A 26,493-nucleotide genomic window follows, 5' to 3' on the forward strand; every position below is an offset into this window, starting at 1 on the left:
TTTGGTTCTATTGTTGGGAATCCGCTTCCCATGCCATAACTAAGTAACTTAATATGCTGTGTAATCCTATTGCTTGACCCAATGACTTTGAGGTGCTTGGATAAAATGTGACATATGCAAGTACAATATGTTGCTATTCTATTGCAGGAGTATAAGTAATAAAAGACTGTTATTAGTATTTAATAAGTGTTCATCTATGCATGTTCTTGAGCTGATTGATTCCAAGAAAGAAACCCGAGTTTTATTGAATTATTCCTTGGAGGGGAGTCAAAATTTATGTTCAATGCACTTTATAATCAATGGTGTCTAAATGCCTCAGTCAGTGCCTAATTGCACACTCACAAATTAGACCATCTTTCTATAATCTACCATAATAAACACTGATGGTATTTCTGTTATTTAAATATTCTTTAGTTTTCTTTTCATGTTCTGTTCTGGTTTCCAGCCAATGTTCTGTGTAAAGACATGTTAAGATGGAAAGAAATGCAGTCGCCAAAGTTGTTTTTTTTTTAACCAACTTGCAGTGGTACTAAAAGCATTATCTTTAAGTCAGTAAGCGATGGAATATAATTTTTGAAATTAGAATATATTCTCTTAAAGTTTGTTATGATCAATAAAATAATCAATCAACAAAAATCAGCTTATTTTAGTCAATAAAGGCAGTAATGAGCAAGCCACAGAGCCCCCAGAGATGTCTACAGCCTAACTATGCAACAAGTCTGCAATCTAATTTCTGGATAAAAAATTAAAGAAAGTTCTGTCTGTATTGCTAAAATACCCGGATATAAACCTTTTAGCAGCTAAAAAGCAGTGCCAATTTCTTCACTGACTTTCCTTTACTTAGCGAAGTAGTACAAATACACTTCCCCCACGGGAATTTCATAAAACTATGTTCATTTTGAAAAGGAAATAGTGTGGTCTTAAATGTTTTCCATTTTTTCCCCCTTTGTTAGCCCTTAGGCCAAAACTGGTTGCTCATCACTGATATAAATCAAAACAGTATGATGGACAGTAATAACAGAGTTCTAAAAGACAAAATGGGGATGAAATCACAAACTTAGTGTTTTCCCTAAGATATGTTGTCCTTGGCCCATTGTTTTAAGCGGAAAATGTTGAGCAATTCTAGGACCATAAAAATGGATCCAGTAGCTTTAACAGTACTTAATGGAGGTTTTCCTACTATAGGTAAGAGGTCTCTAGCTTAGAAGGATCACATTCGGTCTGGTAAGATTATGACATTATCCATAGCAGGGAAGATGATTATATTAACCACTCACCAAAGACTGAACAAAAATCTGCTATTTGAAGTAAAATTGCATTTATTTGGCATACAGGTAAATGGTTATTTTTTTATTCTTGTTTTATGTTAATCTAATTCACAATTCAATGAGCTCTGCATCCTAAGACAGAACTAGCAATTCCTATGCAAATCATTTGTTAATTGAGCTAAAAAAGTTGTCAATACATCCATTTGTTTGATGACATATTCCATGTTTTAATTCAAAATAATGTACTACCCAACTTGCCTTTGGTCTTTTTTCCTGTTTGTTTTTAATCAGAAGTGGGTTATTTCTATGTGATTTTTAATAGCATGGAATTTTAGAGTGAGTAATTCAGCTTTGTTGGTAAATATATTGATACTTGGAAGCCTGAGTAGATCTTTAAGCTTTATGATTTCATTATTTCAACTATGGAGAACTTTTGTAATGATCCCACAAGGTTTCTCATTCAGACAAAAATTCCTGGGAGAGTCATGGAAGATACTTAAAACAGAAACTTTGAAAACAGAAATGTACACTGTGATGATTCGCTATCCATAGACATTGTGGAAGGATTCCCCCCTTCTAGTTAACACATCCATCACCGTATACTGATCTGTGTGTGTCTTAATTTCTATTTTTATTACCCGTGGTGCTGCTGGCTCTTCAGTCCCATGCAGTAGCTTTGTTGTCTGCAATAACTGATGGTTTTGCACAACTGTAAATATTTGCATCGATAACATCAGGTATCTGGAGAACTCCATGGCCATTCTGGCTTCCCCCCTCCCCTGCTGCCCCCACCCTTGGCAACCACAAGAAAGTTTTGTCTCATCATTCTCCCACACAGGAGACCTAGTCAGAGGACAAGAGCACTCCCCCAAATGGCAGGCTACTTGGGATCCCACAGAGATACACTTTGGGGTGGGCCTGCACTGCAGATTGGAGGGTAAGAAATTGAGGTCCTAATTGCACAAAGTGGTTTCAATGCTAGAACTGGCTGAGCCTCAGGGGTAGTGACCGGTGCGGTCTGCGGATCATGAATAACATCAATAGAAATAGAAGGATTGTGGGGCGCCTGGGTGGCTCAGTCGTTAAGTGTCTGCCTTCAGCTCAGGTCATGATCCCAGGGTCCTGGGATTGAGCCCCACGTCGGGCTCCCTGCTCCGCGGGAAGCCTGCTTCTCCCTCTCCCACTCCCTCTGCTTGTGTTCCCTCTTTCGCTGTGTCTCTCTCTGTCAAATAAATAAATAAAATCTTTAAAAAAAAGAAATAGAAGGATTGTTATGTGCTAAGCACTTTACATAGAGAGTCTCATAAAAGTTCATACGCATTTTCTCATTTTCCCCTGACAGCCACGCTATGAAATAGGCATTATCATTATCCACATCTTGCACCTGAGGAAACTGGCTTTGAGAGAGAACCTCCTCATAGCGTTGGCCTGGTGCTGTTCTCCAATCTTGGGGTTTTGCTTTCTGTAGTGGAGGAAAGCAAGGGGAGTAATGCCCAGATGCAGTCACAGTTGTAGCCTCAAGGCAATGAGGGTGGTGAACACAGGATATATTTTAAATATTTAGAGGTAGAGGGATGCCTGGCTGGCTCAGTCCATAGAGCATGTGACTCTTGACCTCGGGGTTGAGTTTGAGCCCCACGTTGGGCGTAGAGATTACTTTAAAAACAAAAAAAAATTTGGGGGGGGGGGTGCCTGGGCAGCTCAGTCGTTAAGCGGCTGCCTTCGGCTCAGGTCATGACCCCAGGGTCCTGGGATCGAGCCCCGCATCGGGCTCCCCGCTCCGCGGGAAGCCTGTGTCTCCCTCTCCCACTCCCCCTGCTTGTGTTCCCTCTCTCACTGTGTCTCTCTCTGTCAAATAAATAAAATCTTTAAAAATAAAAATAAATTTTAAAAAATTTTAATTAAAATTTAAAATTGGGGTAGGTTTAATGATAATTGGTGATTAATCGAACATAGAGAGCAAGGAAAAGAGGGTTAGGATTATACTAAGATGTGTCGGGGACCCTAGGACCTCCCCCAGGTTGGGTGATTTGCTAGAAAGACTCCCAGGGCTCATCATGTGGTCATACCCATGGTTAAGTTTACAACAAAAGGATAGATAGCAAAATCAGCAAAGGGAAAGAGAAATGGAGAGAAGATGGAGGAACGAAGCTTCCAGTGGATTCACACAGGAGGAGCGCAATTCCTCTTGCAACGAGATGTGGCAACATTGACAAGTATTGTCTACTGAGGGAAGCTCATTAGAGACTTGCCCAGGCTTTCAACTGGGAGCTGGTCACATAGGTACCCTCTGCCTAGCATTTACCAAAATTCCAGACTTCCAGAAGGAAAACAGGCATTCAGCATAAACCACATTGTTGTGTACAAACAGGTCAGACACAGTGAGCCATTGTCATTTCAGGAAGGCTTTAGATCAGTGTAGGGAACAGTTTACTAGCCAAGTCCCCAGATGCCAGCCAATGGTTAATCTCGTAAGCAAAACTAACGTTGTGGTCTCCGGTCTGCTAGGTTAATTCTTTTCCACACCCAAGGTTTACATGGTGGATGGTGACAATAACTGTGTTAGAAAGAAGGAAGCAGAACTGGAGTGGGGGCAGAGAGAGAGGGCACATCTGGACAGGTGCAGTTTAAAGAATGTGTGAAATAGATTCCAGAAGGTAGTTGGAAGCTGCAGCTTGATGTTTAGGACAAGACTGTTGCTACTGATTCAGGCATCACGTATGTAGAAGTGATGGTCAAAGTCATGGGTGAATCAAGTCCCCAGGGAGACTCTGGGGAGAGAGGAAAAAACTGAGAAGTGATTTTGAAGGATAAAGTGAAATCAGCCAAGGAGGTGAGATGACAGGGACAGGAGCAGGAAGTGAAACACATATCAAGGGAGAGAAAGTCAAGGGAGGCGAGGAGGGTGGGCATCAAACCCCATGAAGCGTGACCACGTAACGCAAGGGCTGACAAATTCCAGACTTCTGCTCCACAGCTTTGCCCTTGGTGAGCTTGTTCAGCCATCGAAGAACTCTAGCCCTGAGTTGGAAAGGGCAAGGATGGTGACTGGTCAGGACCCGGAGCTAATGTTAAATGAAAATAAATGGTTGTCTAGAAATGATTCTAGTTGTGATCGGTAGAATTGTATTTGTGACGCCAATCCTAACATTTTCTAGGAACTGCTGGCATCAGAAAGCACTGTCTCTGCTTTGTCACCGAGAAAGAAAGTACAGGCAGCATCAGAGATACTCAGATCTGGTTCCAGACTGCGGCAAAAAAGTGCATATCACAATTAAGTGAGTCACTGAATTGTTTTATTTCCCAACGCATATCAAAGCTATGTTTACATTATACGGTGGTCTATTAAGTGTGCAATAGCATTCTATCCTTAAAAACAATGTACATGCCTGAAATTAAAAATATTCTTGCTGGGGGGCGCCTGGGTGGCTCAGTTGGTTAAGCGACTGCCTTCAGCTCAGGTCATGATCCCAGGGTCCTGGGATCGAGTCCCGCATCGGGCTCCCTGCTCTGTGGGGAGCCTGCTTCTCCCTCTCCCACTCCCCCTGCTTGTGTTCCCTCTCTCGCTGTGTCTCTCTCTGTCAAATAAATAAATAAAATCTTTAAAAAAAAAAAATATTCTTGCTGGGGTGCCTGGGTGGCTCAGTGGGTTAGAGTCGGCCTTCGGCTCAGGTCGTGATTCCAGGGCCCTGGGATCAAGCCCCACATTGGGCTCCCTGCTCCGTGGGAAGCCTGCTTCTCCCTCTCCCACTCCCACTACTCGTGTTCTCTCTCTCGCTGTGTCTCTCTCTGTCAAATGAGTAAATAAAATCTTAAAAAAAATAAAATAAAAATACTCTTGCTAAAAAAAAAATGTTAAGCAGCATCTGAGCTTTTGCTGGGGTCTTGCCTCCATGTTTCTGGCTGCTGACTGATCAGGGTGGTGGTTGGTTGCTGAAGGTTGGGGTGTCTGTGGTGATTTCTTAAATAAGACAACAGTGAAGTTTGCTGCACCAATTGACTCTTCCTTTCACGAACGATTTCTCTGTAGCATGTGATGCCGTTTTACAGCATTTTACCAATGGAACTTCTTTCAAAATTGGAGTCAATCTTCTCAAACCCTGCTGGTGCTTGTCATCTTTATTTTAATGTTAAGTTCATGTAATATTCTAAATCCTTTGTTGTCATTTCAACAATCATCCCAGCATCTCCACCAGGATTGTAGATTCCATCTCAAGAAAGGACTTTCCTTGCTCATCCATAAGAAGCAACTCCTCATCCGTTCAGGTTTGATCATGAGCTTGCAGCAGTGCAGTCCCATCCTCAGGCTCCACTCCCAATTCTGGTTCTCTTGCTGTTTCCACCACATCTGCAGGGACTTCCTCCACTGAAGCCTGGAACCCCCCCCCCAAAGTCATGCATGAGGCTGGAATCAACTTCTTACATTAACTCCTGTTAATGTTGATATTTTGACCTCTTCCCATGAATCACAAATGTTCTTAATGCCATCTAAAATGGTGAATCCTTTCCAGAAGATTTTCAATATACTTTGCCCAGATCCATCAGAATCACTATCTTGGCAGCTACGGCCTTATGAAATGTATTTCGTCAACAATAAGACTTAAAAGTCAAAATGACTCCTTGATCCACGGGCTGCAGAATGGATGTTGTGTTAGCAGGCATGAAAACCACATTCATCGTGTTACAGAACCAATGTGCGTCCGCTCTTTGGCGAGTTATAGACAGAAACTGCACCCGGTGGGGTTCCCTCACAAAGTCATCTTTATTTGTACAAATGAGGAGATCATGTGGAATGACTCTCCAAACAGGGGTGAGCAGACTCGTTTTATGAGGGTGGGGAGGGGGGTGGGGTGGAATACTCAGAGGAGATTTTAACATTAAAATAAAGATGACAAAGCTGAGGTAACTTAGTAGGGCAGTTTCTGATTCATCTGAGCAGGCATGGTCCTGAGATCTATTCAAGTGTTTCTCTTCCTGTTCCAGCCATTTGTTGGTTAGTTTCTAAAAGATGAAATTGATAGTTAGAAGCTTCTAGGAGTTTCCTGAGTCCAAGGGGGGTTAGGGGTCACACTGGTGACAACCTCAGTCCATCAGAGCTCTTGGCTGACCAGGTGCATTGCCGATGAACAGTAATATTTTTAAAGGTATCTTTTTTAATTTTTCCCCCTGGAGCAGTAGGTCTCAACATCAGGCTTAAAATATACAGTAAACTATGTTTTAAACAAACAGGCTGTCAGGGCGCCTGGGTGGCTCAGTTGGTTAAGCGGCTGCCTTCGGCTCAGGTCATGATCCCAGAGTCCTGGGATCGAGCCCCGCATCGGGCTCCCTGCTCGGCAGAGAGCCTGCTTCTCCCTCTCCCTCTGTCTGCCGCTCTGCCTACTTATGCTCTCTCTCTCTCTCTCTCTCTGTTAAATAAATAAATAAATAAATCTTTAAAAAAAAACAAAACAAAACAGGCTGTCATCCAGGATTTGCTGTTCCATTTCTAGAGCACAGGCAGAGTAGATTTAGCATAATTCTTAAGAGCCCTAGGATTTTCAGAATGGTCAGTGACATTGGCTTCTACTTAAAGTCACCAGCTGCAATAGCCCCTAACAAGACAGTCAGCCTGTCCTTTGAAGCTTTGAAGCCAGGCACTGACTTCTCTCTAACTGGGAAAGTCCTAAGATGGCATCTTCTTCCATAGAAGGCTGTTTCATCTACATTGAAAATCTGTTCTTCAGTTAGCCACCTTCATCCGTTGTTCTAGTTCGATCTTCTGGATCACTGGCTGCAGCTTCTCCATCAGCACTTGCTGCTTCACCTTGCACTTTGATGTCGTGGAGGCAGCTTCTTTCCTTAAACCTCATGATCCACCCTCTGCTAGCTTCAGACTTTTCTCCTGCAGCTTCCTTACCTCTCTCAGCCTTCCCAGAATTGAAGAGAGTCAGGGCCTGGCTCTGGATTCGGCTTTGGCTTAAGGGAATGTTGTAGCTGGTCTGATCTTCTATCCAGACCACTCAAACTTTCTCTGTATCAGCGATAAGGCTGTTTTGGCTTTCTTATCATTCATGTGTTCACGGAAGTAGTACTTTTCATTTCCTTCAAGAACTTTACCTTTGCATTCACAACTTGGCTAACTGGCGCAAGAAGCCTCGCTTTCAGCCTGCCTCAGTTTTCAACATCCCTTCCTCGCTAAGTTTAATCATTTCTAGCTTTTGATTTAGAGTGAGAGACGTGCAACTCTTTCTTTCACGTGAACACTTAGAGGCCATTGTAGGATTACGAATTGGCCTAGTTTCAATATTGTTGTGTCTCAGGGACTAGGGAGGCCCGAGGAGAGGGACTGGGACAGGGAATGGCCAGTCGGTGGAACAATCAGAGTACACATCTATCAGTTAAGTTCATTGCCTCACAGGAGAGCAATTCGTGGTGCCCCCAAGCAATGACAATAGCAGCACCAAGATCACTGATTGCAAATCACCATAACAGATAAAATAACAATGCAAAAGTTTGAACTATTGCAAGCATTTATTATCAAATTGTGACACAGAGACATGAAGTGAGCAAATGTTGGAAAAACCGTGCCAGTAGACTTGCTTGATGCAGGGTTGCCACAGACCTTCATTTTGTAAAAAAAAAGAAAAAAAATGCAGTATCTGCAAAGCACAATAAAGCAAAGCACAATAAAATGAGGTGTTCCTGCACTTGGTGCCACACTATAGAGATTCAAGATCTGTGTGGCGCAGTGTCGATGAGCCTGTGAGTTAATGTTTTATTACCTTCCTGGAAAATGAGAGAAACTACATTTATCTCTGCTGGTCAATTAGTTTAGTGAGTGTTATTTCACTGTGATAAGATGCTAAAACATCAGTGCATAGAACTATGTGGGGGCCCCGGGGTGCCTAGATGGCTCAGTCAGTTAAGCGTCTGCCTTCGGCTCAGGTCGATCCCAGGACCCTGGGATCGAGTGCCGCATCAGCAGGCTCCCTGCTCGGAGGGAAGCCTGCTTCTCCCTCTCCCACTCCCACTGCTTGTGTTCCCTCTCTCGCTGTGTCTCTCTCTGTCAGATAAATAAATAAAATCTTAAAAAAAAGAACTATGTGGGGCCCCACAGTAACAGAGCCAACCATATTGGGATTTCACATGCCTTTGTCCATGTCAGCTCAGGCTCTTGTACTTACCTGTGCTTCAAAATATGGAGAAAAACAGACAAAAAAAACAAGCGATGTGCTCTCTAGAAAAAATTAGAATACTTTATTTCACATTCCACTGGCTGACAGCCCAGCTTGTGTCTTTAGTCTGCTTAACATACCAAACACAGTGAGATAAATAAAGCAAGGCAAGAGAGGTGTTTCTCCAGGCTCTCCAACTAGACTTAGCCCTCAGTTACGTAACTGATGCATTAGTGGGTCTGGAAAGTCTTAAGAATCTTTTCCTGGTGCCCTCACCCTTATTTTTAGTAAAACCTTAAGATGATTTTAAAATCTGAATGAAGTCATGCTTTTATCAATTGAAGGAAGCTAATTAAAGATCTTCGAGTCTTGGATGCCTTGTCAGCTTTGTCTCTGCTAACAGACAGAGTCGTTGTCCCCCGCCCAGCCCCCGTCGTCTGTCCTCCCTTCACTAGGATTTCACCCTTTGATTTTTAACAAGGGAAAGGCTGCTATTGTGCTATTGCTCTCACTTTCCCAGAGTTGAACTTTTTTTTTTTTTAAGATTTTATTTGTTTATTTGAGACAGAGAGCATGAGAGGGAGGAGGGTCAGAGGGAGAAGCAGACTCCCCGCCGAGCAGGGAGCCCGACGCGGGACTCGATCCCGGGACTCCAGGATCATGACCTGAGCCGAAGGCAGTCGCTTAACCGACTGAGCCACCCAGGCGCCCCATCCCCTTTTTTTTTTTTTTAAAGATTTTATTTATTTATTTGAGAGAGAGAATGAGATAGAGCATGAGAGGGGGGAGGGTCAGAGGGAGAAGCAGGCTCCCCGCCGAGCAGGGAGCCCGATGCGGGACTCGATCCCGGGACTCCAGGATCATGACCTTAGCCGAAGGCAGTCGCTTAACCGACTGAGCCACCCAGGCGCCCCCAGAGTTGAACTTTTAAGAATAGCCGTAGAAAGAAAGTCTTCAGGGCACCTGCGGGCTCAGTTGGTTAAGTGACCGCCTTCAGCTCAGGTCATGATCCCGGAGTCCCTGGATGGTGTCCCGCATCAGGCTGAGCCTGCTTCTCCCTCTGACCCTCCCCTCTCTCATGCTCTCTCTCTCTCAAACAAATAAATAAAATCTTAAAAAGAAAGAAAGTCTTCGGTTTACAGGAGTTGGACTCCCTATTGTAGGGAAGATCAGACCCCAAACACCTCAGGCGAAGGAAATTGTGTCGTGTGACCGAATCCTACAGAGAAGGGCATGCCAGTGTGAGACACTGACCGCCAAGTTTCAAGTTATTCCCGCATTGGGTAGCATCCTCTCTGAGCGGAAGTCACACGCAACCCACAGCTGGATCGATCAGCAACTCAAGTGTCCTTACTAAGGAGAATGTCTTACCCTAAGTCTGACCAACGAACCCCCATTTCTGAGTCAGTCCTAACCACTGGCACCGAAGTCATGAGTGATAGCTGTCAGCTATTTTAAATGAGGATGTCTATAAAATTCGGCTTTAGTATGGAGTTTTAAAAGTCTATTGCAGAATCCAAAAGAACTGAGTGCATATTTCAAACAAAAGACATGTTCATAGTAAGTTTATTTATAAAAGCTTAAACTGGGAACAACCCAAATGTTTGCCATGGTATTTTTATACCATGGAATACTACTCAGCAATAAAAAGGGTGAATTAGTGCTCTGAGCAATGTGGATGAGTCTCACACCCACACATCTGACAAGGCTGAGTGAAAGAAACCAGACACAGAGACTATGATTCCATGTACATGAAGTTCAAGAGCTGGCAAAACCAATTTATAGTGAGAGAAGTCAGAATTGTGGCTACCTCTTGGTTGGAGGGGGGGTGATGATGTTGATTGGGAAAAGGCCTAAAGAAGCCTTTGCAGTGCTAAAAATGTTCTATAGCATTCCTCTGCGTAGTGGCTACATGGATCTGTGGCAACTAGCCTCCAAGAAGGCCTCCTATGCTCTCCTCCTCTGGTGTTCTTGTGCTTATGCACTTCTCCTCCTGCCCTGGATCAGGACTCGTCTGTGTGATCAGGGGACAATGGCAAAGCATAGTCCGACAGAAGAAGAGTGTTGTGAGGGGGTTACCTGCTCCTATTATCTGTGTTCAGCTAGGTAACCTCCTACTATCTACAGGGGCTTCTTTTAGGGCCAGCACTTGCTGGCCCTGGACCTCTTTTTTTTTTTTTTTTAGGCAGTCCATCAGCAAAACTTACAATGCCTGTGAATGCTGCAGGGAGTTCTATGATGTTAGCAACGGGCCAGCTTCTCCATCAGGCACAGGAAACACAGTGCCTCGGGCCCCTGATACTGCTAAATTCACACAAAAATGTTTTAGTTTCTGTTTTAAAATTAGAAGAAAAATAAGAATGTAATAATAATGAATATGCAATAATGAAAGCAGCCTGTATTATATTCATTTTTATACCCATGCAGTTTTAAAATGTACTTTTAAGTGGTTGTTTTGGAAGGAGGAAGGGGCACCCCAAAGCAAAGGTGCCTAGGGCCCCAAAAGTCATAATGCAGCCCTGAGCAAAAGGTGGGGTGCTATGGGCTGAATCGTGCACCCCAGATCCATAAGTGTTTAAGCAACCCAGTCTATGGTATTTTGCTCTGGCGGCCTGAGCTACTACAAAGGGAAAAAGTGAAAAAAGTAAGCAAAGAAGGGCTGGGTCCATCAGCACGGACTCAGATATCACCGGGTGAAGTCAGTTGCCTCCTAGTACCCCAAAGGCCCAGCTCTGTCTTCATTTCCTGTTATTGAACTTCAGCCTTCAAATTAGAAACCAGGCAAGTTCGCAACCTGTGCCGAAGTTAGGCATTCTTTTTTCTTTGCCCACTTGTATCACGGCCTGTGTTGAAGTTTCCAAGTCAGCAGGAAAAAAAAAACTTCTGTATTGGAAGGATTCAAAGGCATTTTGTTGTAATAAAATTTTATTAACATGAATATACTGCTCAATGCGCATCCTGAGTCTAGAAGATGAGGTACAGTCAATGTTTAGTCAATGAGGTAACCCATGAGAGGGCTAAAGAACCTGTTTTATGGAGGACAGTGTGATCATCTGGGTTGAATACACTAAGAGGTCAAGTGAGATGACAGGAAAGGGGTTGTCATTAGATTGGGCAACACAAGAACCGATGATAACTTTAACGAGAACAGGTATCCCTGTGATTATCCAGGCTTTGTTAGGAGGAGGGGAGCTGGACCCTTACATCACTCCTTGCAGCAAAATAATTCCAGATCATGATTTCCATGGAATCATTAAAACTCTAGAGAAAATATGGGATATTTTTTTATTACCCTACAAACTATTGTAAATTAGTAAAAGTATCTGCAACATATATGCTAGACAAATGGGTTAATTTTCTTAGAGAACTTTTACAAGTCAATATGAAAAAGAAAATAATAGAAAATAAAAAACACAGAAAAAGAAATAAATCATTTATAAATGTACGAAGATGCTTAATCTCACTTATAATTAATCTCTCTTATAATTAATAAAATACAAATTAAAGCATCACTATTTTCAAAAAATAAGAAATAAAATAAGTAGGGGCACCTGGGTGGCTCATCAGTTAAGCATCTGCCTTTGGCTCAGGTCATGATCCCAGCGTCCTGGGATTGAGCCCCACATCCGGCCCCCTGCTCAGCAGGGTGTCTGCTTCTCCCTCTGCCCCTCCCCCCAGGTCCTGCGCGTGCTCTCTCTCTCTCTCTCCCTCTCTCCATTTCTTTGTCTCAAATAAAATCTTTTTTTAAAAAAGAGAAATAAAATAAGTAAAATCACAGATGCCATTTTTCACCTATCAGAATGGCAAAGAAAAGTGTTGCCAAGGAGGTGGGAATCAGGCACTTCCACATGTTGTTAGCAAAGGAGTAAACTGCAATCTCTTTGGAGGGCAATTTAGCCAGAATGAAAATTAAAACGAACATTTCCTTTGAGCCAATGATAATTTTTTCCAACAGTTCTACTTGTACACAATCGCAAGGATTTAGGCACAAGGATGTTCATTGCATTATTGTTTCCAGTAACCAAAGTGACAAACCAAATGTCCAAAAGGATATTGATTAGGTAATGGATCAAAACTATTAACATGAGTATTTCTAGACTCCCCCTTCTATCTGCAAGGCAAAGAGAATTTTGTTTTGGGCCAACTTTCCCATGTCCCTCCCTACAGTAAATGTTCAATAGCTTTTAGACTTTTGTGATACAATATCATGAGGAAAGCAGAGGACACAGAAAGATGCAAAGCTTTGTGGAATCCAGACAAGCTCAGGAATGTGAGGAAGCATATGGAAGAAAAAAGGTGAATTTTTGCAGTATTACTGGAACCATACAAACCCTTCATATATACCAGAAATGCAATTTGAGACTTGAGTAATTTGGAAGTATTACCGGATGGTGAACTATATTTTACTGACTTAGGTACTGCCCTGACACTGGCCTCCATCACTCCAGCTTCAGGACTGTTATATACACAGAATGAAATCCCATAGAGCTAGCAGAAGTAGGGAGGTGGAAAAAAACATATGGCTTAATGTAAAAAAAAAAAAAAAATAATAAAAAGCAAGCTTCAAACTGTGCTCAGTATGTCCCGCTTATTTTAAAAGTCCATATATTATATTCACATATATGCTTTCAAATGCAGAGTCTTCCAAGGATGTTTCTGCATATTTATAAAGATGTGCATTTAATAATTTCATTTTCCCTCTTATTTTCTCCTTTATTATTATGCAGTCAATGTTCAATGGTGTTTATAATGATAGTGGTATTAAATATTACCTAAACTAACAAAAAGTCTCTCCTAGGATCTCAACCATGTTAAAACCATTTTTATAGAAAGAAAAAATATACCACAGTGTGACTGATTACCCAGGATGGAATTATAAAAGGTTTTTTATTCTGTCCCTAAACTTTTGTGTATTTTCAAAGTTTCTACTATAAGTATGAATTACTTCATCAGAGAAAAAAAAAACAATACACATTTCTCTTAGAAATATGATAGTTTATTTTAAAAATATTTCCTAGGCATTTGGGTATTATTGAAGTTGTACAAAAGAACTAGAAAAAAAATAGCTAAAGGTCTTTTTGTTATCCTTTTGGTGAATAGTGAACATAATAATGTGTGGGGCATCAAAATTTCTGCCCATCCCAGACATTTCTCATATTTCCTTTACTCAAGTTAATTATTTAGTGAAGGCTTTTTTTTCCTTTTTTCCATTAGGACTTTGCTAAAATTGGAAGGGTAACTAATCCACCACGATCCCAGGAATCCATTAGAACAGTTTAGAATTTGAGTGTGCATTGGAACCACCTGGAGGGCTTATTAAAACTCAAAGAGCTGGCTCATCCTGAGTTTCTGATTCAGTGGGTCTCGGGTGGAACATTGAATTTGCAGTTCAAGCAAGTTCCCAGGTGATTGCCGATACTGCTGGTTCAGTGACAACAGTTTGAGTCCCTGCGGAACTAAGGCACACTACTTGATCTCAAATAAATCACCAGGGCGGGAGAACGCACAGTTGCAAGAGGGCCAGGAAGCCTTCACGTAAGATCTAGGACTGAAGGTCTAGAGGAAATCCCTATAGTTTCAACGCCCAGCCGGCCTGGTGGACATCCCAGGGCTGAGGAGGTGGGGAGGCAAGACAGTAACCAAAGCAGACGCTTTGTAAGCGACGCTGGGAATATCACCTGCATCATGGTCCCACCTAGGACTGGGTTTAATCATTGCTACAGACGTATGTTTAGTCTTTTCATTGTAAATTGGCTTCCACGTTGGGAAAAGAGATCCTTACTTACATTTCCTTAACTTCAAAATAATGACTGATGCTTTTGAGCGGTCCCAATAAATGAAATCTGAGGGAAAATGTTACTAGAAATGCATATAATAAAAATAAGTGCAAGAGCAAAAACGATAGTATGTGCAAGGCTCAAAAATGAAGACGCTTCTTTATCTTACCTGACTTCACCTAGAAATTAAAAATGGACTCTGGCCCCACCTCTGGGTAAACCTTGCGAGGGAGGGAGGTTGGGTTGGGGGGAGGGGGTCTTCTCCCGCGGACCGGTCCAAAGTCACGCTACGCGCAGCTCTACCAGCGGGTGGTGTTCTAGAGCTTTTCCAAACGTGGGCCGAGAGGCCGCCAAGCGGAGATTGGCTGGCTCGAGAGCATCGCCCACCACCGCGCTCCGCCCCTCGCGCTCCCGGATCACAACGCGGTCAGGCCACCGCGCGGCACCGCCCCGGGCGTAGCTGAAGCCCGGGCACCGATTCCTTTTTGGTGGCTGAGTCTGGGGCGGAGAATTTGCTCGGAGTGCTAATCGGGGCCGAAATACCTATTCCGCTGAGGAGTGGGATCGGAATTGGGAAAACAGTCTCCAAGCGCTCCCATTTACTAAAACCTTCTCGCCCATCGTCCCCAGCTCAGGAAAGACAAAAAGGGGGAAAAGAGTTAAAACATCAAAACCACACACTTTCGGCATAACTCCAGAAATATCCTCCCCAGCCGGGTTCCAGAAGTTCGGCTGCCCCAGTCTGGGATCCCTACCCTATGCCGCACCCCCACGGCCGCAGGACCGCGAGAGGTAGAGCTGATAACCGCAGAGGAAGCCCAGCCGAAGCCGCGCTGCCCCGTCAGGCCCCGCCCCCGCCCCGGCTGGGGCCCTCCCCGGCCCCGCCCTCCCAGGGTCGGCCCCGCCCCAGAACGGGTCTCGGGCGACCCGGCCGCGGCACCGCCCAGAAAGGGGAGGAGTCGACAACGCCTTCCTCTTTCCTGACCTGCGCTCACCGCCCGCCGCCGGCGTCTGCACCCTCCCTCGGCTGGCACGGGATCCTGAGCCCGCCCAGCGCGCCGAGCCGGGGCGAGCCGAGCCGAGCCGAGTTCTACCGTTGTGCGCAGCCCGGCACCGCGGCAGCATGACCGCGCGCGGCCCAGCCCTCGGCTTCCTCCTGCTGCTGCTCTGTCCCGCGCAGGTAAGCGGACGTCCGCGACCCGGGAGGGCCCTGGGTGGGGGGACGAGGCGAGGCGGTGAGGGCGCCCGGTTCCCCGAGCCGGCGCGCGTCCAGCCGGTCCTGGGGAAGTTGGTTCAGCGTTGGAGCCCCGGGCGTCCCCCGCCCGCTCCGGTTTCTTTCCCTGGCCACGCATTCTTCTCTGTGGTCTGGAAGAGGTGGCAACTGGAAACAGCTCGCTTGACCTCTTTTGAGCACATTTCAGCTGTGGTCACCTAATTTCTGGGTTTAGGATGTGGAATCAGAGGGAAGGACGAAAGTGGGTAGAGAGGGGGCGGGATCTTATTTATTTAACCTGCCTTTAAAAAAAAAAAAATCCGGCCACATGCGCACGAACTCTTTATGAATTTGTTTAGAATATCCTACCACTTTATTTCCCCTTCTCCCGAAGGTGGAGGTGGGAGGGGAGGTGAAGAAAGGAAATAAATTGCCAAGCGCCAAGTTGAAACCGTCCTAAGTCAGTCAGCTTGGTCTTCTCGAGAGTGCAAGTTACTTGTTGTTAACTCTCTTTTACATCTTTAGAAACTGAGACCCAGCAGGGGATCACTGAGTTTCCCCTTGTCACAATATTAGTTAGCTACAGAGTGGGGCCTGGAACTCAGTGGCCTAACTCCCTGGGTCAGCTTTTCTTTGGTTCAGTAGCCTAGGGCATGAATGCTTCACTGCTATTTATTATTGTTATTACATAAGTTTCAGGTGCACAGCTTTATAATTTAAACATCTGTATACACTACAAAATGATAACCACAAGCCTACTTACTATTCATCACTACACAGTTGACCCTTCACCCATTTTGCCCAATCCCCAACCTCCTTCCCCTCTGGTAACTACTAGTCTGTTATCTGTATCTGTCAGTTTGGTTTGGTTTGTTAGATTCCATATATCAGTGAAATCACCCGTATTTGTCTTTCTTCATCTGACTTATTTTACTTAGTTAGCATAATCCCCTCAAAAGTCCATCTGTGTTGTCACAAATAGCAAGATCTCATTCTTTTTTATAGCTGAGTAATATTCCACTGTATAAATATATCACATCTTTATTCATTCATCTATCATTGGACATTTAGGTTGTTTACATACCTTGATTATTGTGAATAAGGCTGTTGTGAATGTAGGGTGCATATGTCTTTTCAAATTAGTGTTTTCATTTTCTTTGTGTAACTATTCAGAGGTAGAATAGCTGGTTCATACGGTATTTCTATTATCAATTTTTTGAGGAATCACAGAGTGTTTTCCACAATGGTTGTACCAATTTACAATGCCACCATCGGTGTACAAGCGTTTTCCTTTCTCCATACCCTCACCAACACTTGTCATTTCTTGTCTCTTTGATAATATTCACTGTAACAGGTTCAAGGTGATCCCTCATGATTTTGATTTGCATTTCCCTAATAGTGATCTTGAGCATCTTTTCATGTAGCTGTTGTATGTCTTGTGTGATGTCTGTATGTCTTTGAGGAAATGTCTGTTCAGATTTTCTGCCCACGGGCACCTGGGTGGCTTAGTTGGTTAAGCGACTGCCTTCGGCTCAGGTCTTGATCCTGGAGTCCAGGAATCGAGTCCCGCATCGGGCTCCCTGCTCAGCAGGGAGTCTGCTTCTCCCTCTGACCCTGCCCCCTCTCATGTGCTCTCTTGCTCTCTCTCATTCTCTCTCTCAAATAAATAAGTAAAATCTTAAAAAAAAAAAAAAAAAGGAATATTTGTTCCTGTTCTGTGAAGTGTGCCATTGGAATTTTGATAGGTATTTCACTGAATCTGTAGATTGCTTTAGGTGGTATGGACATTTTAACAATATTCTTCCAATTCAAGAGCACAGATGATCTTTCCATTTCTTTGTATCTTCTTCAATTTATTTCATCAGTGTCTTATGGTTTTCACCTCCTTGGTTAAATTTGTTCCTAGATATTTTATTCTTTTTGATGTAATTGTAAATGGAATTGTTTTCTTAATTTCTCTTTATGTTGTTTCATTGTTAGTGTGTAGAAACGCCACAGATTTCTGTGTACTGATTTTGTAAACCTGCAAATAGTGACTGTTTTACTTTTTCCTTTCTGATTTGGATGCCTTTTATTTATTTTGCCTAATTGCCATGGCTAGGACTTCCAGTACTATGTTGAACGAAAGTGACAAGAGTAGGCATCCTGTTCTTAGATGAAGAACTTTCAGCTTTTCCCCACTGAGTATGATATTAGCTGTAGGATTGTCATGATGGCCTTTATTACATTGAGGTATGTTCCTTCTATATCCATTTTGTTGAGAGAGGGTATATCCATCATAAGTGGATGTTGAATTTTGTCAGCTGCTTTTTCTGCATTTATTGAGATGATCATATGATTTTTATCTGTCATCTTGTTGATGTGATGTATCACATTGATTGATCTACAGATGTTGAACCATCCTTGAATCCATAAGTAAATCCTGCTTGATCATGGTGTATGATCCTTTTAATGTATTATTGGATTCGGTGTGCTAATATTTTATTGAGGATTTTTGCATCTGTGTTCATCAAGGATATTGGACTAATTTTTTTTTTAATAGCACCCTGGTCTGGTTTTAGTGCAAGGGTAATGCTGGCCTCATAAAATGTTTGGAAGTTTTTCCTCCTCTTCGATTTTTTGGAAGACTTTGAGTGTAGGTATTAAATCTTCCTTTAATGTTTGGTGGAATTTGCCAGTGAATCCATCTGGTTGGTCCCTGAACTTTGTTTGTTGGGAGATTTTTGATTACTGTTTCAATCTCCTTACTAGTAATCGGTCTATTCACATTTCCTATTTCTTCATCATTCAGTCTTGCAAGATTGTGTGTTTCTAGGAATTTATCCATTTCTTCTAGGTTGTCCAGTTTGTTGGTTTGTAATTTTTCATAGTAGTCTCTTATGATCCTTTGTATTTCTGTGGAATTAGTTATAACTTCTCTTTCATTTCTGATTTTGAGCCCTCTCTCTTTTTTCCTAGTCAAAGACTGAAAGTGAAGAGATGGAAAAAAAATATTCCATACAAATGGAAATGGAAAGAATACTGAAGTAACTATACTCATATCAGACAAAGTAGACCCTAAAACAAAGACTGTAATACAAGACAAAGAAGGGCATTCATTACATAATGATAAAGAGGTCTATCCAGCAAGAAGATAAAACATTTTTAAAGATAATATGCACCCAACATTGGAGCATCAAAATCTATAACACAAATATTAACAGACCTAAAGGGAGAAATTGAAAGCAATACAATAGTAGTAGGAGATTTTATTTATTTTTTAAATTTTTTTTTTTTTGTAGTAGGAGATTTTAATAGCCCACTTTCATCAGTGGATGAAAAATCAATAAGGAAACATCAGCCTTAAATGACACAGTAGACCAGGTGGACTTAATGGATATAGACAGAGCACTCCCTCTAAAAGCAGCAGAATACACATTCTTCTCAAGTGTACATGGAACATTCTGTAGGATAAATCACGTGGGGTCACAAAAGAAGTTTCAGTAACTTCAAGAAGGTTGAAATCATACCAAGCATTTTTTCCGATCACTTTAGTATGAAACTAGAAATTAATTACAAGAGGAAAACCAGAAAAATGAGATTAAACAACATGCTGCTGATCAACCAATGGGTCACTGAAGAAAATCAAAGGAGAAATTAAAAAATACCTAGAGACAAATTAAAACAGAAATATGACCTACTGATATCTATGGGATGCAGCAAAAGCAGTTCTTAGAGCAAAGTTCATAGCAATACAGGCCTACTTCAAGGAAGAAGAAAAATCTCAAACAATGTAACTGTAACTTTATACCTAAAGGACCTAGAAAAAGTAAAAACAAAGCCCCAAGTAAGGAAGGGAATAATAAAGATCAGAGCAGAAATAAATGAATTAGAGAAACTAAAAAGACAAGAGAAAGGATCAATGAAATTAAGAGCTGCCTCTTTGAACAGAGAAAATTGACAAACCCTTAGCTGCATTCACTGCTCTTTCTGCGTCTACGGTTTTCTCTTCTAAAACCAGGGGTTGGGGGAGAAAGTCTAAGGTTATAGTGCTGATTAAACTAGATGAGGATGCAGGAGTGGAGCCCTGGGATCCACTCCCTTGGTGAGCCCTTGTGCCCACTCATGTACATGTCAGTAACGAGGAGGTAGTAAATCAGAGGGGAAAGCAGATTCGGGTGCTTCCCTGGATTAGGAAACCTCTCCTTAAATTTCTGGGTAGTTGTTAGAAGCAGGTCGGTTTTGCTGACCCAGGAAGGGTCCAAGAGCCAGGAGAAGAGCTGTGGCTCCCTCCTCTGTGTATGGAAAGGGGTCCCCAGCCGTGTGGGCTTGTGGGAGACCACACCTCTGGTGCCTGGTTGGGAGAGGAGACAGGAGAGCAGGGAGGTGGTTTGGAATGGGGTCAGTGGGTAGATTACAGCTCTTGGTGTGGGCATGTTACTCTGTCAAGCCTCAGGGGCTTTTTTTTTGAAGACCAACAATACCTTGTAGGATTATTGGGGTTATTAGGTAACATGGTATATGGAGAGACCTTACCACTGTAGTAAAAACTCAAGAAACAGGAGTAATTCTGTGCCTTAAAGAAAATACAGCTATTCAGTTTGCCTCGAGTTTTAGGTCAGGATCTGGTAGACAGGCTTCACACTGGTAAGTAGCTTTAACTTACCTCTGAAATCCTCTCACCTCAAGGTAATATCCAAGATTGATGGCCAACAAGTGCCTCTCTTCCCAAGACTTTTGAGATAGGTCACAGGTTCATCATGAGTCTCTTGCAGAATGCTTGGAAAGGTCTGTAAATCTTAACTGGAAATATGCCTTTGTTATTTTACAAAGTAGCTCCCTTGCGTGGGCAGAGGCTTCCAGTACCCCTGAACACACGGGGGAAAGAGAGAGTCTGCTTTTAGAATTCTTTCCAGTGATAGCACCTTGTCTGGGTTCAGCCTGAGCACTCAGGAAGTTCTGTCACAGAATTAACAGACCTAACTGTCCTTTGTAAGGTCTGATAGACATTGGAGGGGGATTTTTGCCTTTCTTAATTTTTAGTTTTTACAGATGATGAAATATCACTAGCCTGCCTGGCTTGTAAACCTTGTGGTCATCCAAATAATGTGTGCGGTTTTGAGAAATCATACGTCTCTCTCCTGTCTGTAATTTTTACAAGCTTTTTCTTGAGGAACTTGGAATATAGTGAGGTCTGGGTAGGAATTAAGCCATTAAAATGGTTTTTTCCTGAAGAGATCAGCAGTAGTTTAATCTTTCGACCTAAGGGCATTGAAGAAAACCCACATTCGCCCCAATTTCAGATGGTTAATATTTCCCAGTCTCTCCTACTCCTTGATTGATGCTGCGCTCAGATATCTTATTAACATAAGTAATCAAGGGAAAATGAGGATTTTATTTTAGCGAGTGGGCAGAAAGAAAACGACTTGCTGAATAGGTCTTTGTATTGCTTCAGTGTTTGTCATGTTACCCAGAACAAAGAATGCCTCTGGTCTGAAGACAGTATGATCTCTTCTTCCTGGGTAACCCTTCCCCACCCTGCACTACTCCCAAAAGGGAGGCTTTTCAGGGTGTTTTAAGGATGACACATTATCTACTGCGGAAGCCAGGGTTAGACCAATCTCTAATCTGATCATGGTTGCCCCTTTCTGCCCTGTCACCCATAGCTCTATGAAGGGCATCAGCTCTCCAGCCAAATAAACTACTAGCTATCGAAACCCTTCCCGTCTTCCAAGGCCCAGTTCAAATACTGCATTATCCATGATATTTGTTATCCTGTTCCCCAACTAGAATGCCTTCTCTCTGAGGCTCTAAATCCGTGTTTATACTGCAATAGCAGCCTTACCCTGGGTGTGGGTCTGGACTCTCCCTCTCACCAAGAGTGATATCAGGTAAGCCAGTGATCCCCTAGAGCCTCTGTCTCTTCCTCTGTAAAATCGGGTTAACATATATGCCTACTTCTCACCGTTCTCATGAAAAGAGAAGTATTGCTTGAATTGAAGTAGTAGATTGTAGGCTTCTTGAGGGCAAGAATTGTATTTTACCATTTCCAATATGGCCAGGACTCTCTTTTCTGAGTCACCAGATCATTGGGCCTTCATGGGTTTAGGTGTGGGGATAAGATGGAAGGATGCAGAGGCTGGTAGAAACCAGAATTGCATTGCTTTCTGGGTGATAATCAATAACCAACTCTGGCCCAACAAGTTTTTCTTTGCTTGGACTATGCCTCTTATTTTCAAATATTTTCAAATATTTTTGGAATATTTGCTTTGGCAAGAAAACTTAGGGTAAAAAAAGAAAAAAAACTGTTTACCGTTTGTTTTATTTTTTACATTGTACCCAAACCTGTTTCTGATGCAAGTGTACTGTTGGGGGATTTGAAAGGGAAGTTTTAAAATTTGTTCTTTGTCTTGTTATTGTCCCTTAGGCCACAGAGGAACTCAAAGTTCCTGTCATTCACTAGTTTCATAAATATAAAGTGGTTGCTATGGGCACAGTGTAGATACAAAAGTAGACCAAAAGAATTACCTGTACAGGGCGCCTGGGTGGCTCAGTTGGTTAAGCGACTGCCTTCGGCTCAGGTCATGATCCTGGAGTCCCGGGATCGGGGCTCCCTGCTCAGCGGGGAGTCTGCTCCTCCCTCTCCCGCTCCCCTCTCTTGTGCTCTCTCTCTCTCTCACTCTCTCTCTCAAATAAATAAATAAAATCTTTGAAAAAAAAAAAAAAAAGAATTACCTGTACAGAAAGCATTCTTTAAACTGTAAATGTTAGTAGTCTCTGCCCTGGCTGGTTCATAGTGACGGGGAGAAGGGGGAATACATAAAATTACCATACAATGCAAAATGTGCTCTAACAAAGGGAAGAACAAAATGTTATGGGGAGTCAGTTTTTGAACTGACCTTTGGAGGGTGAGTTAATGCTTACCAGGTAGACAAGAGGAAAACCGGAGAAAGTAGGGGGGAGTTACCTATTTGTTACGAAAAACCATTCAACTGTATACTTGAAAAGGGAGAATTGTATGGTATGTAGGTTAACTCAAAAGTTTTTTGAAGTGAAGTTCTAGATTACAGGAAACCAAAAAAAGAGTTACCTAATTTGTGTGTAGTACTCCATTGCTAGGGCACATCTGGTCTCGTTTTAACATCACAGGACCCCTCTAAGATACATGGGATGCTGTGTTTCCTGTTTGGCAGGAAATTAAGCATACTAAGGCTCAGGTGTGTCCCAAAGTCACCTAGCTAGTAAATGGCAGACTGGGGGCTTGAACCACGGTCTTCTGACTTGTGCTCTAATTTATTCAAATTCAAAATCTTGCTACCAGATTCTGCATGTTTAGCAAGCGAAATTGAATGAGTGTTCAGCTGTTCCAGATGGCCAGTAGGGCATCTCCTTCAGGGCTTGCTCCTAGCTCCAGTCCATCCCATCCTGCGTTGTCCTGACTGGCCAGGCCAGCCCCTCTGCTCCCTGCAGAGGCCTCTCCCTACCCCCTACCCGACCCGCCTTGCTGGAGCTTGAGCTGGTGTGGCTCCAGGTTCTGCCATGAGCTCTACGCATCCAGGACAGTGGCAGAGGTGAGAGGACCTGGCCCTGCACTCCACGTGCCGTGGGGTGGCCAGTGCAGGCCTGGAGCTGAGGATGGTCAGTGGTCACTAGTGTGATTTGACAGCTGCCTGGAGACATCCATAAGAAGATGTAAATGGTAGCCATTATTTCCACAGGTGAACATGTTTGTGTAGAAAGAGGGACCCTCTGTATCAGACGCTCTGAGGATACATCTGTACAAATGGAGCTGGAGTTTGAGCAGTCCAGCAGCTAGGGAGTGGGGACTGGGGAGAGGATGGAGAATGTTTAATTCACTTGGCCTTCAAAATCTTCATTCTCCGTACTGGTTTTGTCACGTAGGAGCCACGTGACCTCAGAGAGTCTTCCCTGAGCCTTAGTTTCCTTACCTGTAAAATGCCGCCTACCACCCTAGAGGGTATCTGAGAAGTATGCGAGGCAGGAAGGAAGAAATCACTTAACTTCGTGCCCGGCACACAGTTGATGTCCACGAAGCATTTTATGCTGAGTTAGTTGAGATTTACTGCAGGCAGCCTGGAGTGTAGGACTCTGTTGCTGACTTGCAGGGCCTCTTCTCCATATGACTAGACGTGCTTTTATGGAGTTCCCCATTAGGGTCTCTTCCGCAGTTGCTATCGTTGCCAACATATAGCAGAAGGGGCATTTTTTTTTTTTAACTTGCTGAACTATTATTATTGGAAGAAACTTCCCTGTCCAGTCATATACCCTATCATTAAGCTCTGGAGCATGTTGTGAAATAGCCATATGACCTAACCTTTAAAAGCAGACACACTGTAGCGTTGTAACTCCTAAATTCTGGTGGAAAGCCAAAACAAGCAGTAGTTCTCATTTCTAACTTCTTATATAATCCATTTGAACTCCTTCAACACATGGAGAGATTTGATGGTTTCTGAATTGGTGAACACTGGGTCAGGTACTGCAGAGACTTTCAGAGGAAATAGAACAGCTGGGCTCTGCGCTTGATGATTTTGCGGTCTTCCTAGGGAGTTGAGACAATAGCCAAAAACTACCCCTGGCACCTCTTCCCGCATACCCAACTTTGTGATTCTCATAAATTCTGCTTCATCCTAGGGCAGGAGCCCACAGATCACGGCCTGGCCAGAGCCTGTCATTGTGAATAAAGTTTTCTCCCTCACCCCTACACCCATCACGTACCTGTTGTCTGTGGTTGCTTTTGAGCTACAACAGGCTAGTTGAGTATTTTCCACAAAGACCTTATGGCCCATAAGCCTACAGTATTTCATATGTGGCCCTCTACGGAAAAGACCCGGATGAATATAGTGAAGGGCAGTTCAAGTTGAGCCGAAAGCCAGTCTGTGCAGGGTTGTTGAGACTTATTTGTGAAAAAGCTATTTAAAAGTTACTGCACTTGTCTGTCTCTACAGGTTACCTGTTGGGAGGAATTAAAAGCCTAGAAGACCCAGATCTAATACAGTAGCATTGGTTAAATCTGAGAAGGGGGGTGGTTACTTCACATACACCTGTGATGTTTGCAGATTTGTGATGAGTGGGTATGGAGTCCGTAGTGAGAGGACATAAATTCTACAGTCATTTATTTTTTTAACGTTTTAGGAATCGGTAAAATTTTTAAATGCTCCAATAAGATGGTTCTTGTGGTTATAAATAGCTCTGTATGACTGGTCGGGGGTCCACGAGACTTGCTGTGAAAAATGGTTATCCTTTAGATTCGGATCCGGGGGACTGGAGCGCAGCTTTAACGAGACGTGTCCCGTGGCTCGCACACCTGCAGCTTCTGATTCTGGTCGGTCTGAATGTGATGACTGACAACGTGCTCGCTCTCTGCAGTCCTTGCCACTGGGCTTTTCTCTGACATGAAGGGCGTCTGAGCTCATGTCTCATGGTAAAACACAGAGGGTATAAAACTGACAGCTTTTTGGTGTACAGCTCAGTGACCTGAAGGATGGCTGGTTCTGTGCAGCCACCGTCCGTCTCCAGCCCTGAGCTCAGGTTCGGTCAGACCGCAGACATTGCTAGGTTTTATTTCCGCCTGGGTGTTACTGATGTGAAGTCAGCAGCAGGCCTTCTGGTATCCCAGTAAAGGCAGCATCCGGCCACACCTTACATTTTGGAAAGCAGGTGCTTTGCTTAGAAGGAAGCGAGTGCCCTGTGTGCGGCACACCCTTGATCTTGGTGTCAGCTCGTGCTGCCCTGACATCCCAGGGACCCTAAGGTGCACCTGTCATCTTTGTCCAGAAAGTCCTGACCACCCGCTGTGCTGCAGCGGTTTGGAGACCCGCAGGCCAGTCGTTCCAACGCCAGCTAGGTTCTTGGTGGGATACCGAGATGAGCATGGCCCAGCCAGGAGTGACCCTCGGTGTAGCCTGGGGAGTAAGGAGCTCTGGCTTCCAAACCAGCCAGGAAGCAGCCAGGCCTCGGGTGGGGTCTGGCTCTGGCATTTTTAGGTATGGCCTCAGATGAGCCACTCTACCTGTGTAACCGGCATGAGGAATGGTGTTATTCCGGTACCAGCCTCCCAGATCTGAGGATTGAGGGATCCAGTGCCTGGATGCTGGGGGAGGTGGCCGCATACCCTCAGGGGAGCCCTTGGAATGATGGAGCTCAGGGTGGGAAGGGGCTGTGCTTGCCTGGTCCTGCCCCCGGCAGGCCCACGGGGGAGATGGTGGTTGAAGAGTGGCCTTGGCAGGTAGCGGGAGTGTAGGGGAGGGAGGCACGAACAGCAGGGGGGCAGGCAGGTCCCATTCAGCGTGGGACAGAAGGTAAGCAGGGGTGGGAGATGAGCGTGCACATCGGAACCAGGTGAGGCATCTGGAGCTTGCCTCACCGGCAGCGGGAAGGTGGATTGTAGGGTTCTGAGCACCGGAAAGCTTTGGAGCCCCAGCTCAGGCTGGGCTGTGTAGGAGACTTGCCAGGTCTGCAGGAGAGGTGGCTGGGGCCGTCTCTAGGGGAGTAGTGCCCAGGGGAACAAAGGATGGCAGTGGGCTCTGCAGGAAGGGGATGCAGGGAAGGAAGGGGCACCAGAAAGTGCACCTGCACTGGGAGCTTCCCCAGGAGGAGAGATCGGCCGTGGAGGAAGGATTGGTTTCCTTTGGAGCTCTTGGGATTGTGGGGCAGGTAACCGGAAGTGCAGCTGGAGAGAAATTGGGGTCGTTTGACCAAAGGGAGATGAAATTGGAGAGTGTTTATTGGTAGGAGCAGGTGAAGGGATGCACAAAGAGATGAGGTTAAGAAGGTAGAGGAGAGGGGTCGGGTGGTGGAGGTCCCTGCCCGGCCAGCTCCATGGCGTTTTCAGCTAAGGGTGATCAGAGGGAGGTGAGCCGAAAGAAAGCTGAGGTGGAAAAAGAGTGCACACATGCCCATGCTTTGTGCAAGGTGGGGAGGGGGTGTGGTGCTAGAGTGAGGACCTTAGTTATACAGTTGATTATACTTGATTCAAAGTCTGTTTCTGGAACTGGAATGTTCTGGTTTGAATCCTGGCTCTGCCACTCTTGGATAAATTAGCCTCTCTGTGCCTCCCATTTCCTCATCTGTAAAATGGGTAT

The 26,493-nt window shown here is 44.0% G+C and overlaps 1 protein-coding gene across 1 annotated transcript in view; it reads left to right on the plus strand.

The window, feature by feature from the left end:
• The first annotated feature begins 15,238 nt into the window (after positions 1-15,238).
• Positions 15,239-26,493, plus strand: part of NPC1 (NPC intracellular cholesterol transporter 1) — a 48,555-nt gene continuing 37,300 nt past the window's right edge. The window contains exon 1 of the mRNA XM_021686056.2: positions 15,239-15,379. Coding sequence (XP_021541731.1) covers positions 15,323-15,379 — 57 coding nt within the window. The 5' untranslated portion in view covers positions 15,239-15,322. The remainder of the gene's footprint in view (positions 15,380-26,493) is intronic.

The sequence above is a fragment of the Neomonachus schauinslandi genome, chromosome 14 (genome assembly GCF_002201575.2).
Source record: "Neomonachus schauinslandi chromosome 14, ASM220157v2, whole genome shotgun sequence".
Lineage (NCBI taxonomy): Eukaryota > Metazoa > Chordata > Mammalia > Carnivora > Phocidae > Neomonachus > Neomonachus schauinslandi.